Source organism: Corvus brachyrhynchos, unplaced genomic scaffold, assembly GCF_000691975.1.
Source record: "Corvus brachyrhynchos isolate BGI_N302 unplaced genomic scaffold, ASM69197v1 scaffold46, whole genome shotgun sequence".
Lineage (NCBI taxonomy): Eukaryota > Metazoa > Chordata > Aves > Passeriformes > Corvidae > Corvus > Corvus brachyrhynchos.
This window is the reverse complement of record NW_008238838.1, coordinates 3,519,529-3,533,947: the sequence shown is the minus strand read 5'-3', so window position 1 is coordinate 3,533,947 and position 14,419 is coordinate 3,519,529. Positions and strand designations below refer to the sequence as shown.

At 51.4% G+C, this 14,419-nt stretch overlaps 2 protein-coding genes across 2 annotated transcripts in view; one reads left to right on the top strand and one right to left on the bottom strand.

Annotated features, from left to right (window-relative positions):
* Window positions 1-8,816, top strand: part of GRAMD1B (GRAM domain containing 1B) — an 82,634-nt gene extending 73,818 nt beyond the window's left edge. Inside the window, exons 14-24 of the mRNA XM_017738359.1 lie at window positions 511-700; window positions 1,056-1,199; window positions 1,811-1,929; window positions 3,264-3,406; window positions 4,007-4,110; window positions 4,400-4,603; window positions 4,780-4,870; window positions 6,490-6,501; window positions 6,807-6,914; window positions 7,947-8,064; window positions 8,685-8,816. Coding sequence (XP_017593848.1) covers window positions 511-700; window positions 1,056-1,199; window positions 1,811-1,929; window positions 3,264-3,406; window positions 4,007-4,110; window positions 4,400-4,603; window positions 4,780-4,870; window positions 6,490-6,501; window positions 6,807-6,914; window positions 7,947-8,064; window positions 8,685-8,816 — 1,365 coding nt within the window. The remainder of the gene's footprint in view (window positions 1-510; window positions 701-1,055; window positions 1,200-1,810; window positions 1,930-3,263; window positions 3,407-4,006; window positions 4,111-4,399; window positions 4,604-4,779; window positions 4,871-6,489; window positions 6,502-6,806; window positions 6,915-7,946; window positions 8,065-8,684) is intronic.
* Window positions 8,817-11,961: 3,145 nt separating this feature from the next.
* LOC103618485 (PHD finger-like domain-containing protein 5A) lies at window positions 11,962-12,340 on the bottom strand. Its single transcript, XM_008636903.2, has one exon. It carries the CDS (start codon window positions 12,300-12,302, stop codon window positions 11,970-11,972), a length of 333 nt encoding a protein of 110 aa, XP_008635125.1. The 5' UTR covers window positions 12,303-12,340; the 3' UTR covers window positions 11,962-11,969.
* Between the last annotated feature and the right edge of the window lie 2,079 nt (window positions 12,341-14,419).

Below are 14,419 nucleotides of genomic sequence, written 5' to 3'. Positions count from 1 at the left end.
GATCGTATGGGGTTTGTTTATCCTCCAGCTCCTCTTCCACTGCTGCTGACTTCAGTCCCTGCTCAGTGATGTTGTCACTGGGCCTCTCAGCAGCAAGAGCACTTTCTGTACTTCTGGATGAAAAGTCCTGGGGCATAAGGAGGTTATAAATGCTTCCCTACCTTCAGTTATTCCCTGGAGAACTGCGTGTGCCCTCCTGGTATTACGGCAGAGCAGACCTTGTGTAGATACCACCTCAGGTTCTTTTAGCTTATTCAGGAGCAGAACCAGTATTGGACAGTATTGTGCTTGTCTGAACAAAAATCCTTGTGGTGCCCAAAGTCTGAACACTGATTTTTGGAGAGGAGGTGTTACAAACGCTGTATGGCAAACATCCTCCTCTCTCTATTTAATTTCCAGGTATGTCAAGGCCAAATACTCTGAAATTGGCTCACAAATGTGAGGTTTTTTGAAATAAACCCCATCCCCAGGTGCTGATCTTGCCCTTGTTGTGCCCTGTGCTTGCTGCAGTTTGATGGAGTGCTCCCAGAGGAGGAGGAGGCAGTGGCAGAGAGTCCTGTGGAGAAAGACCTTGGCATTGCCAACATCATGGGAGAGAAAATCGACATCATTGGCCCTGTGAACTCCCCCTCCCTGGACTTCAATGACAACGAAGACATTCCCACGGAGCTCAGTGACTCCTCAGACACCCACGATGAAGGTTGGTGGGGAAAGACCCTTCCATCAGGGGTGTTTCCAGCCTTTTCCTGTGAGGGAATGGAGTGGCACCTACTGCAGTCCTTTTCTGGACTCTGGGAGTTCTGAAGACGCAAAGAATTCCCATTGTGGGCTGCAGGAGGTGAATGCGTTTAAATTTCAGGATGTCCCTAAAGTAAGCTGTGTAATTAATTACCCCTTCTGATCTTCCAACTCTTGCCCTGGGGTCAGTGCAGGAAGAGGGTTGGAAGTCCCTCCTTCGGGTTCCTTCTGAAATACCGAGGTCCTGGTGCTGTGGAAGCACATTCTCCATCATCCTGGAGGGTCACAGCTGGACCCTGAGGTCTCTTTGCCCACAGGGGAAGTCCAGGCCTTTTATGAGGACCTGAACGGGCGCCAGTACGTGAACGAGGTGTTCAACTTCAGCGTGGACAAGCTCTACGACCTGCTCTTCACCGACTCCCAGTTCCAGAGGGACTTCATGGAGCAGCGCCGCTTCTCGGGTGAGCTGCTGCTGCTGGAGCTCCCACAGGGGCTGCAGGGGGAAGGGCTCTGCCTTGGAGGGGGAATTTTGCCTGGTTGGGTGACATTCTGAGCAGATTTTGGGACAGCGTGGTCTGTGCTGGCAGTAACCAAAAGCAGGCAGAGCCTGTGTGCCCATCTGGTTTCATTTTCTAACACTAGAATGGCTTTTTTAATGGAAAAACCAGATTTTCTTATTTTTTATCATCACTTGCGGCCTGATCCTCAGTTCGAGGCTTAACAGTGTGAGGGAAAAGCTCTTCCAGCTCCCCCCTGACACTGGCACGGACAGAGCTGCACAGAGAATCCCTTGGCATGCCAGAGTCCTCCTCTCCCTGTGACTGTAGGTTTGCTGAAGGAGGTGGATCCCCAGCCTCTCCCTCTTTTCCTGTTCTTTCCCAGCACTGGAAAGAGGGGAAAATAATCACATTAAGCACAGGAGCCCTTTGTTTCACACTCAGTTGAGCTCTAGAGCAGCCAAAGGGAAGGAAATACCATCCCCAGCTTGGCTGTATGGTTATGCCTTTCCCCAGGGGACTGACCAGAAGTCCCTCTCCAGTTACTTGACTGGAATATTGCTTTGTCCTCTCAGATATTATCTTTCACCCCTGGAAGAAGGAGGAAAATGGCAATCAGACCAGAGTGATCCTGTACACCATCACCCTCACCAACCCTCTGGCCCCCAAAACTGCCACAGTCACTGAGACCCAGGTAGGTGAAAGGGGAGCGGGGCTGGGGTCTTGGTAGAAACTGCTCTGAGAGATATTTTCTTCTCCTGAGCAGGTTTTCGTTGTCCCTGTCCATTTTCCTGGACACATTTCCTTGATTTAACTTGCTGCAGCCATGAATGGTTAATCTTGCACTGGATTGCAAGGAAATCACCAGAAATTTCCCAGCAAAAGCAGATGAGTTTGTGAACAGGGCAGCACATTTTAACAACTGTTTTTCTCATCCACACCAGTGTTTTTTGAGCTGTGGTCAGCCCAGCAGATCTGACTCAAGGAAGTCAGATACTGCCTGGCCAGTCCTTCTCACAGCTCCACAGAGAGTTGTGGATTTTTTATGATGGTGAGGACAGTGAGATGATCTGTTCAGAATGGTGAAAAAGGGAGCACCTGTAATGCACTGAGGGGAGCCAGGCTGGCTGTATCTAGCAGTGCTTGCGACTGGAGAGGGAGGAAAAGCCTCTTTCCATGGGCAGAGATGTGTTCCAGTGGCCAAGGGTAAATACTGAGAGTGGGCTTTAGGGATTGCTGAGCACCACATTTCAGGGAGAGAGGATCCCAGCAGCAAGGTGTAGCTTGTGAGGGTGGGAGGAAAGATGCTGGAGAGAAGGAAAGTGTGCAGGGAAGAGAAAGGAGAGGGGAGAGCGAAGGGATGAGCAAAGGGAACAGCACACTCACACAAACAAGTGAGATTGTGGCTTATTTAGTTCTGGGTTTGGGCTCAACCACCAAGGCACACCCTGTGTGTCCTCGCTGCAGAGCTGAGTGGGAATAGGCTGCAGGAAAAGCCATGTTTTGTCCAGGGATCTATGCTTAACTCTGTCTGCCTGTCCTCTGGGTGAGGTTTTCTCTGGAGCAAAGGGAAAAGCACACAGGAGCACTTAAAAGAGGAAAGTGATGTGTTTTTATGGTGTTCAGAATGACAGAATAATTTTTGCTAGAAAAGATCCCTGCTCAAAGCAGGGCCTCCTCTGGTTTTAGCTCAGGTGGGTCCCTGACAAGGTATCAGAAGAGAGGTCACCCTTGGAAAGGTCCCAGCAGCCTGGTCCCCACATGGCACTGTGTGTGACACCTCTGCTGCAGAGTCCTGGGGCCTGAGCTGCTGGAACTGAATGCCCTTTCTAAAATGTGCCCATGGGAAGCATCTGGGTGAAACCTTTGGTTTCCTCAGCCTTCCCTTCGGGGTGAGCTGTTCACAGCAGAGCTGGGGCAGGGGCGGGGGGGTGTCTCCTGTTTGCAAAGTGCTGCTGAAGGTGCCAATCGCTCAGAGCCGTGTCCTGACCACACTCAAAGCTGCCTTGCACGCTGTTTTTCCTGCAGACAATGTACAAAGCCAGCCAGGAGAGCGAGTGCTATGTCATAGATGCAGAGGTGCTAACTCACGACGTCCCCTACCACGATTATTTCTACACCATTAACCGCTACACGTTGACTCGTGTTGCCAGAAACAAAAGCCGACTCAGGTACCTCTCCTGGGGGGTGAATGATGAGCAAAAGGCACCTTTGGGAAGGAGTTTTGCTGTTTGGGGGTGGTAGGAGGGGCTGAGGGGGTTATTTCTTTGTCCTGTTGCTTGGACACTGCTGTCACGAGGATTTTCACCTGCTGGGGTGACATAGAGCAAGCATCAGGTGCAGAGGAGTTACAGCTGCATCAGGGAGAGGATTTACAGACTTTTCTTGCCTCTTTCTTGGATGCAGGGGTTTGCAGAGCCTGTTATCCCATGCAGCCTGTGATAAGCTACAGGATGAACTTCCTGGGACTGTGCTTGTGGGGAGAAGCAGAGGAACTGGGTACTGGGAAGAGCTATATCCGTGTGACTCTGTGTGACTTCAGTAATGATAATCCAAATGTCTGCCGAATGTCTCTCTTGGGAGAGGCTCTTCCTGCCTTTGGAAGGACTTTTCCAGCAGTGCTTCTCCTCTGGAAACATGAGGGGCTGAGACCATTCCAGAAATAACAGTGTGCATGATTATTTCCTGGATTTACACTGGCAGAGATTGGGAACTGACATCACCCCCAGGAAGCAAAACCAGGGGAATGACCATCCTTTGTCTCCTCACAGGGTTTCCACAGAATTACGCTACAGGAAACAGCCTTGGGGGCTGGTGAAATCCTTCATTGAGAAGAATTTTTGGAGCGGCCTGGAAGATTATTTCCGTCATTTGGGTAAGAGTGGCAATGACAGCGGCACTTGTGTTTCCCTGGGAGTGGGCAGCATGATCCAGCCTTGGGGTGGCTTATAGAAGGGGCTACCATGGCATTTGTTGGTTTTACCTGCTGGAATGAATCAGGCCATCAAATCCTGCTCTCCGTCAGGCAGTGTGGTTTGGCAGAAGGTGTGAGGAATGTGGCACACAAACCTCTCAAACCCTGCCAACTTCTTTGGCCCAGCAGAGGGGTTAAACCTCTCTCTCTGCAAAGCCACACCTCTTAACGCTCCCCCTTGGTGCTGCAGAGAGCGAGCTGACCAAAACAGAGAGCACGTACCTGGCTGAGGTGCACAGACAATCCCCCAAAGAGAAGGTGAGCAAGCAATCCACGGTGCGCCGGCGGAAACGCGCCCACGCGCACCTGCGGGTGCCACACCTGGAGGAGGTGCTCAGCCCCGTCACCACCCCCACGGATGAGGAGGTTGCCCATCGAATCAAGCACGTGGCAGGTGAGCAGCTGCAGACCCCACAGCCTTGGGGATGGGGACAAATGGGGGCTTTGTCACAGAGGGTGGATGGCAGGAGGCGCGGGGAGGATGTGTTGGGGTGAGATGGAGGGGTGGGTAGAGGATCAGGGGTTGCCCCTTCCCTATTTCCCAATCCCAAATGCATCCCATCTCCTCAGGTTCCACTCAGACACGGCACATCCCTGAGGAGAGCCCCAGTGGCTTCCACCTACAGAGTGTCTCCAAGCTGCTCCTTGTCATCAGCTTTGTGTAAGTGATGATTTTTTCTGCTTTCCTTCCCAGTCAGCCTTAAACATCTTTGGTTTGTCTGTGTTCCTGGAGTTCTGGGCTCCCTTCTCTCCTTTCCCCTCAGTTTTTCCCTTGTTTTAACCAAACATGGGCTTTGCAGACCTGTTCTGGGAGTCCTAGAGGCAGGTCTGGGACCTGGCTGGGACAGTGATGATCAGGACAGAGGCAGCTGTGCAAGAAGAGAGGAGTCAATACCTACAAGAGAAGAAATCCACCAAATACCAGGGTTTTATTTTTTATTTTTTATTTCAGGGATGTAGTTTAGAGATTTTCAATGGCATATAGAAACTGTGTGCATGGGGGTAATTTAAAATAAGGGATTTAATTGCTGACAAACGAGCTGCTATCATGGACAATGACTCTGCAAAGCTCTCTGGGAATCACTGGGCTACCACAACAGGGCTCAGTGTCTGGTCTGGCAAAACCTTTCCATGTCTGGTCCTGGGCAGTGATTTTGAAAAGAGGCACAGTCAGAAAGCAGCTGAGATGCTTTCTGCACAATATGTAAAGAAACACCTGAAGCACGAGAGGTTGGTGTGAGTTCCTTAGCTCAGCAGCAGGAGCTCCTTGGTTTGGGTGTCTTTCCTGGCATGCCTTTCAGGATTGGTAGTCTTGGACTGGGATGTGTGCTCCAAGCGAGCTGGGAATGGGTCCCTCACATCCCTGTGGCTCAGTTTAATACCTAAATTCAGTGTATTTACTGTTCCTCTGCCCTGGGGCTGACAGCAGGCTTCACGTAGTGCTGCAGTGCTTGCTGGGCAGGTGCTGTGGAGCAGAACAGCCTAAAGCACTGATCCAGGCTTTTCTGACTTGGGCTCAGCTTTTCCTGAAGCTCCACCCAGCTTTCAGAGAGGTGGGGAGGAGCTGGGATTTAGGGACTGAAATGACGGTTCAAGCTGAGCTCCTTCCAGTGTTTCCTGGTCCCAGAGGGGACACACAGGTTTGCAGCAGCACCCAGCCAGTGATAAATGAGGTGGTGTAAGGCACTGTCAGGATGAGAACATAGCAAGAAGGTACAGAAGCTTTATGCCGGTGTCTCGTGATGGCTTCACTTGGGTCACAGAGCCCTCTGTGGTATTTCCAGAATACTCCTCTGGCCAGTTGCCATCTGCCTGACTGAACTGGCCATAGTGGGCCATTCTTCCAGCAAAATAGCAGCACTATTCAGAGCCAGGCACCAGCCTGGCATTTTGGAATCTGCTCCTGGGGAGGGGTGGAAATGCCTGCGTGTGGTGGGGGGGCGAGAGGAGCGGTGCAGGAGCTGGGCAGGGCACGGCCGGGGTGTGTTCCCAGTGCCTGGGGGTGGGAATGGGGAGGGCTGGATGTGAACACGTGTGGGGGGTGTGTGTGTCACACAGTGCCTGCATGGCCACCTGCGGTCCCCAGGAGCTCAGCTGTGCTCAGGGAACTTCACCACCAGTGCAGGCACACGGATCCCTGTCTGTCCTTCCTGCCTCTCCTCCCACTGCTCCTTTCTCCTGCCCCCTGCGCTGTCTGAGCCTCCTCCTCTCAGCCCAGTTCGTGTCAGTCCGTTTCTAACCTGCAGCTGCTCCGTCTTTTCTCTTCCCTGCTCCCATTAGGATCTGTTTCAGGTACTGTCTCTCTCTTTTTTTACCTCTTTACTCTCCCATTTCCTTCCCTTTCTCTGCATTCAGCGCATCCACTCACCCAGCCTGTTCTGTCTGAGCTGCCATCCCTGTCTCTCTGTCTGTCCGTCCTCACACATTTCTTCCACGAGGTGAAGTTTTGGGTGCTCACTCAGATTAAATCCCCACTCACAGCATGGACTGGGCCTCAGACACCTTCCCAAAGCGCCCTGGGTGTTGTCCCAGGTGTTCCTGGCTGCAATGAGCTGTGAAATGCTCCTGAACTGGCTGTTTGCTTGCTTTCCTTGCAGTCTGGTGCTGCTGGTCATTCTCAACATGATGCTGTTCTACAAACTCTGGATGTTGGAATACACCACGCAGACGCTCACGGCGTGGCAGGGCCTGAGGCTGCAGGAGAGGTACAGCCACGCCTGCTGGGGCTTTCCTTGTTTCTCTTGGATGTCAGAGGCTTTCCCGGCACACCAGAACTCTGGGCTCTCATTTTTGTGTAAAATGGGTGAAGCTGAAGGGCCGTGAGCATTTCCACTGCAGTTCAAGAGCAGAGTTAAGGCCACTCTGCTTCTTCCCAGCACCCCATGGAACAGAGGATGCTCTGTGAATAAATGTTGAGCGATTTTGGGCCAAGGTGGTCACTTTCCCATCCTTTGATGGCCAAACTTCCCTGTGTAAGGAAAGCAGAGTCTTAGAATGATCCCTTTGTGCTCAGAGGAGAATTTGGGCCTGTGACACACACACTGTTAGGTTTGTGTTTTGGAAGGTGTGGGTCCAGATATCAGCAGTGTGTCCTGCCTGAATGGTCTCTGGTCTATTTTTAGAGGTTGAGAACATCTTGATTCCACTTTTGTGAGGTGTTTTTGTCCCCTTGTGTCCCTTTTTTGGAGTCCCAGTTGTTCCCTTGCTACACTGGGTTTGACTTTAGGCATCCATAGCCATGTGCTACCACTGTGTTAAAAGTTTTTGCTTTATTTGTGCTACTTCTCCTCCTTAAGAGAGGCAATTATTACTTCCCCACAGATTGATACTTTAAGTGGTTATAGGCACTTTAAGTGATTTTATCTTTCTCTGTTGCTCTTGGTGTTTATTCAGACTACTACAATAGTATTTAATACAGAACTTACGTCCTGTTTGCACAGCGTCATGTGCGAGTGCTGGAATTATGTGGGTGGCTCCACATGGGTAATTTTTGTGTTGCAGCCACAATTGCTGTGGAAGCATCTGAAGCCATCCAAGCACCTGGAATGCTTCCATCTGTCCTGATTCCACTCGCCTCAGTTCTGTTCTGGGGCCTTAAATGGTCCTGAAGGGAAGGGCTTGATACCTGCACATACCTGCCATGGAAAAGAGAGCCAGTGCAGCTATTCCTCACAATAAAGAGAAATCTCTGTACAAATTATGTGATTTTATGACTCTTGCCTGTGTTTTCCTGGCAGGTTACCCCAGTCTCAGACAGAATGGGCCCAGTTGCTGGAGTCCCAGCAGAAGTACCACGACTCAGAGCTGCAGAAATGGCGTGAGATCATCAAATCCTCGGTGATGCTTCTGGACCAGGTGAGGCTGCACAGCTCCAGGCAGGGCTGTGGCCAGGGGGTCACTGTGTCCTCCCAGTCCTGCTCCCCATCCTTCAGCATTTCCTGCTTCCACCACAGTCCCTCAGCTGTGTCAGCTCCTTTAGATCCATCTCCTGGTGGTGGTGGGTACCACAAGGGTTGTCACAGGGTGCCACAGCTGCCCTCTCACATCAGAGGGATCTGTGAATGTCGGGGAGAGAACCCTGCAGAGCCAAAAATCTTGTATTGGCACATTTGGTATCTAATCTCTGTCATCCCAGTTTGGAGAGCAAACTGCTTTTACCTGAACCCTGGATTTACATGCAGCTTTCGTAGAGGAAGGGAACACGAAGCCTGGAATTTCGGGATGTGCTGAGAACATAGTCCAGAAATGAGAGCTGCTGCCTCATAAACCCCTAAATGAGAGCTGCTCTCCCCTAAGGAGAGAGAACTCCCTGTACCCTGCTCACCCCTTCTCTTGGAGAATTCTCAGTCCCCATTTGTGCACCCCAGCCCCGACTCCCTGCTCCCAAACCCACAATTCTGCCATCGATACTTCACAGGGAAAAAGGAAATCCCCAAGTTCTCTCCTCTAGGGTAGCACCACCTCTTGTCTTGCAGATGAAGGATTCACTGATAAATCTCCAGAATGGCATCGGGTCCCGGGACTTCGGGTCAGATCCAGAGGAGAAACGGAAACGTTTCGGAGAAAAAAAAAAAAAAGAAAAAAAGCCTAAAGAGGGGAAGGAGTGACCTCCAACACTGGCTGAACTGGAGCGTCTCTGGGAGCGTGGGGGGTGTGTGTGTGTGTGGGAGGGCTGTGCTCTCCCAGCACTGAGGTGTGCTTAGGGCCGTGCCCAGCCCTGCTCCCTGGGCCCGTGCACTGCTCCTCTGTAATATTCCTGGCTGTCTGTCTGTCTGTTTCGTTTTTGTTGTCTCAAAGGGAAGCATCAGCGTGAGTGCCCCCACCCTGTCCCCATCCCCTCCCTGTGCGTGCAGCTCCCTGTTCACTCTATTTATCTCTCAAAGGGGACACTGTCAGCTCCCTCACCTCGCTGGCTTCAGGGCACAGAGGTTTTGGCAATTGCAGTCAATCCCTTGCAAAACTGCTTTGGAGAGGAGGGGGAGTTGCTGTGGGTCTGTGGAGAGCAGATCCCCCTGGCAGGTCCCTCCTGGGAGCAGCAGTTTGCTGTCAGGGCGGCCAGCTTGGCTCGGAGCAGAGCACAGAGCATGGCCAAGCTGCAGTCTCTTCCACAGACACTGATTTGCTGTCGTGGATGCTGCACGGAGAGGAGTGTCTGGCCCCAAGGTGTGTGGGAGGAGGAGAGCCACACCTGTGACAGTGTCCCCTTTAGCTGTCCTCTGCTTTCTCTGTGCTTGGGCCCCTGCCCCTGAGCCACCCCTGTGCTGCAGGTCTGCATCGGTGCTGGAATCACCACGGTGGGAGGACCCAAATCTAAAACAGAAAACCAAAATTAGGATTGGTTTGCAACCACTCCCACTACCCAGCTCAGTACATCTCTCTCCTCTTCGTTCACCCAGCCCTTGTCTTGTAAAATCTGTGGGAAAACGGGGAAAGACAAGAGCTTCCTTTCCTTGCCTGGGATAAATTTACATAATTGTATCTATGCAGCAGCAGCCATCACTGTGGATATTTACATGACTGCATCTGTAGAGCAACGAGCCTTCCAGAAATCCAGGAGAGGTCAGGAAGGGTCACAGGGACCAAGAGGGGAAAAGCAAAAGGGACCATCAGAGGGTGGCAGGACAGAGCTGGGTGTGAGGCACCTGTGGGGTGTCTCCCATCAGCTGGGTTGTGAAGCCCTGAGAATCACCAGGTGGTAGAGCTGCACTCAGAAAAAGCCAGTGTCCATTTTCTGTTGTTCTGGGGATAATTCCAGACTCCATTAGCAGCCAGATGAGGAAGGAGGGGCAGCTTGGCTGTGCTGTGCAGTGCACAAACTCCACAGGGACTGTGGGGTTGGGATGCAAGCTGCTGCTTAGAGTGTTTAAGAAATGCTCTGGCCTCTTACCCAGCCAGGTAGATTAGGGGAATGTGAGGCCCTCTGTGTCCAACACTGGGATTTTTCCACCTTCTGACTGGCAGGAGGGAGGCAGCTGCACATTCCCAGTTTGGAAATGGTGCAGTTGTAGCTCCTTCAGGGAGTGCCAGGGTCAACAATTGGTCTCACACCATTCTGTACCACAGAATGTCCTCAGTGGAGTCTGAGGAAAGCCCTCTCAAGCTCCCACTTTGCAATTAGGGGAAGGTATGGATGCAGGAAGAAGCTGCTGATTTCTCCCAGGCTGCCTGCAGTCTCCATGACCGAGTGCTAAACATATGCCCCGTGCAAGAGTCACATTTGCAGGAGCATGGATGAAACCAGGTTATCAAAAAGACGTTTCAGACTGTGAAAGCAAGGTCCACTTGGGGAAAACCAGAGAGTAATGTGTATTTATGACTATTTATTTAATTTAATGCTGCTGACTACTGTACTGCTCCCTGACTTTTTTCCAGGGAGGCTGCTGTGCAATGAAATTGAGGTGCTAGGGCCTGGGAAGGGCTTTCTGTGGCTCGTTTTCCCCGCTGTGACTTGTCAGACTGTCCCAGAGTCCCCTTTCCCCCATTAGTCAGTCCCACAATTACTAAGCACACAAAATTCCCCTGCTGCTGGAATTTCTCTCTTCTAGAATTTAATTTCAAGCACCAAGCAGGACGAGACAGAGGAAGGAAGCCCTGGGATTCATCCTGCCCATGCCAGGAAAGAGAAAGGAAAGGGGAACCTGGCACGTGGGGGCTCCTCTGCCTGGCTGGGAGGGGTTTGGACATGGGTGGATGGAGACAGAGCAATCAGCCAGGGTCACAGTTCAATGCTGCTGATCAGCATGGGTTGCTCACCAATGTCACATCCTCTTTGTCAGGGAGGCAAGGAACCCTTTTTCTCATCCTGCATGCTTTCTCCTGTGCAGATTTCCAGCTGCAGGCTCGGGATGTTCCCGCAGGCTGGGCCCCAGGGACAGAACTGCAAAAGCTCTGTTAAATTAATGTCAGGCCAAGCAGCTGTAGCAATCTCAACACTAATATTTGTTCTGCACATTAAACTGGGTTTTTAACAGGTTTCACACCAATCCTGACACCCAGCAATGTGAAATGTGTCATTAGGAGCACAAGGCTGGTGGACACCAGCCAGAACCTGGTGCTGCAGTGTCCTTCACGCTGAGGGAGGTTTCTCTTGGAGGCCTTAGGGTTTTGGTTTTCCCAGTTATTTCTTTTTCCCACTTGGCAGCCAGTCTGGCTTGGAGTTGGATGGTGTCTTGCTTTGAAAGACAGGTGTCTGCTGAGGAAGGCAGGAGCCTCCCTTAGAATGGAAAATGTAATCCCCTTCTTTCCTAATTACTATGATTTTGATATTAAGGGGGCTTTCAGGCAAAGCGATGGGAAAATAGGAATAACAGTTCTTTACTAATATACATTTTATATATATAAGTAAGGCAGGCAAACAACAACAACTCTGGCAGTAACAACACGCAGCAGCAGAACCAGCGCTGTTCTCGGCTCTCGGGCGCTCTGCCCTCGGTGCAGTCGCGCTCGCAGCCGGCAGGGGCTGGGATGGTGTCGCGATCCGCTGATACAAGCCAGGGTCGTGATGGTTCATTTCTTGATCTCAGAGTGCAAAAGGACACAAGGGATTTCGGTCTTAATGAGAACAGTGCACCTTTATTAAGTGCCCACACCACGGTTCCCCGCGGCTGCAGGGCCGCGCTCCGAAATGTAAAAAAAACCCCAAAAAACCCAAAAGAAGGAGTTTTATTGGTATGCATCCTACAGAAGTGGTTACAAGAAATGACCTTGCACTAATCTATCAAAGGAAACATGGAACAGGAGGCAGCCAGCTATGAATAGGATCACCTCTTCTTGAAGCCGTACTTTTTCCTTTCATAGAAAAGATCTGTCTTGGAACTGCCCAGGTTGACGATCTTGGGGCACCCATCTCTGTCCTTCTCCTGCACGGTGCACTCCCTGCAGTAGTAGGCGTCGGACACGCCGGGTCCCCCGCAGATAACGCAGCGGCCCTGGTAGGAGCCGTAGTTGCACTCGTCACAGATGCGCACCAGGCTGCAGGGCCGCACATACGAGTCGCAGATCACGCACTTGCCGTCGCATTTTTCACAGAGCCTGCCGATCGCCACGCCCGCCTGCTTGCGGCAGAAGATGAGGTCCGGGTGATGCTTGGCCATGGCGAGGCGGTACCCGGCCGGCGCTGCTGCTGCTGCGGACGAGCGAAGGTGCGGGGCAGGGAAAGGCGGGGTCCCGGGTTTTATCCCTGAGGCAGCCCAGCAGATGGTGAGAAAGTCTGTGGTTCGCTGAAGGAGGGTGCTAAAGCAGGGTCCCGATGCAGCGGCCGCTCCAGCGAGCAGCGCTCCGCTCGCGGTAGAAGGAAGGCGGGAGCCTGCAGCGGTGATGGATTCTCCCCGCAGCGAACGCAGCTTCTTTCCCCTCTGAACGCCGAGAGAGCAAGTGGGCTAGGAGCTGTAGTCCACCCCTTTTATCCAGTTCCAATCTCGCGGCATCTCTGTCCTAGCCGAGAAAACCCCAGGGAATAGGAAGGTGGCCAGCTGGGCCACTCCCCCTGTGGCCAAGTCTTTGTCTTTCTTAAGTGTCCAGTAATTAACGTTATCTTAGCAACGTATTGCTGCTGGGGGCGTGTATGGGAAAAAATTATCTGAGAAAAGTAAAACAAAAAGACAACTCCTAAAACCCCAACAGCTGGGATGCACAATCTTTTATTGCCTCTTAATCTCCCGCAGTAGTAATAGAAAGGAGAAAAGGAAGGGCTTTAAGGCACTAACGGTGAGGGTTTAAACAAAACCTGGGAGTGTTTCACTCCTCTGGAGAGCTGGGATAGGAATCAGCTGCCCCTGCTCAGTCCCAGCTGACAGGTTAATTCCTTCTGGGGCCAGAGACAATTTTGGATTACATTTCCTGGAGGGATCACTCACACTTTCTAGGAGTGAGAGGCCTGAGTAATGTTACAGAGGGTGGTGCCTCTCTCAGCACTCACAGCCAAGCTTGGCTTTCACCATCAGGCTTTTGTTTCTCCCCTTGCTCACCTGTGCCAGAAATGCCACTGGATTCTTGTCACAGCAGGTGCATTTCCCCTCCCAGTCTGATCCTTCCACCTGCACATCTGCTGGGGTTTGATTTGCAGGGTCTGAACAACGACAGAAACAGGGATTTTTTTTTAAAAAAGGGCATTTCTCCAGCCAAGCATGTAAAATAACGCCAACGGCTTGTAGCCTAATTCCTGCCAATGAAGATGCTTCCTGTTGGGAGGAGGGGGAGCAGGAGGCTCTGATCCACCAGGTTGTGACATCCTCACTGATCTTATCTTGGTGCAACCTCACCTCTGATCAAAACACACCCTCCAGGACTTATTTTAGAGCAGTTCTGGCAGCTGGGTTGAGTGGATTTGGGTCCTGGATAGCTGATGGGCAACCAGGCGTTCCCAGAGCAGATACCAGAGGGATCTAGAGCAGCACCTGCCTGTAAAGTCTCTGAAGGACCAAAACCCAGGTTATTCCAGGTGGTGAGCTGCCCAAGGCAGGGGCACTGCTGGGCCTGCACATTCCAGAGAGCAAATGTGGGAAAATGGAGGCTAGGAAGGCACCTGCAGTGGGAAGGAGAGGAGTTGGCTGTGGATTAACAGAATAATGAGCTTTTTGGGTGCTCTGCACTTCAGGCACTCTTCAGTCAGAAAACTTTGCTGTTAACTCATACTAACTTCTCCTGACTTCTGTACAAATCCTTCCTGGCTCCCTCAAGTCCTTTTGGAGAAGGGAAGAAAGGCACATGACTTTGATCTCCCCCGAGCTGCCTGTTCTGCTGTGACAGAGGCTGCATTTACACCCAGCTCTGACTGCTGGGTGACACCTGTCAGGAAAATTAATCCACAAACACCAGAGGTTTATGTCCAAAAAGGAGACAGAGGAGTCCTGTTACTTTATTCGAATAAAGGGAGAGGTTATGGGGCATTTCCCCTGGGGTCTCTCAGATTTTTGGGGGGTGCAGCCCCTTTTTTTTCTCCTAATTTCCCAACACACCTAATACCTAAGACTCCCTTCTAATGTATAACCCCACCCCCCCTTTATTACTTTTATCTTAGTTCTCGTGGAATTTATGATTCTTTCCCATTGTTTCTTTCATCTCTCTATCTAATTTCATTTATCAGCAGACCTATAGTTTATTTGTAAACACAAATCTCTTTCTTTCCATTCATTAATCAGTGAAATCCTTCCCATTGTTTCTCTTATCTCGCAGTGCTAGTTTTATCTACCAGCAGGCCCACAGCTTGTTT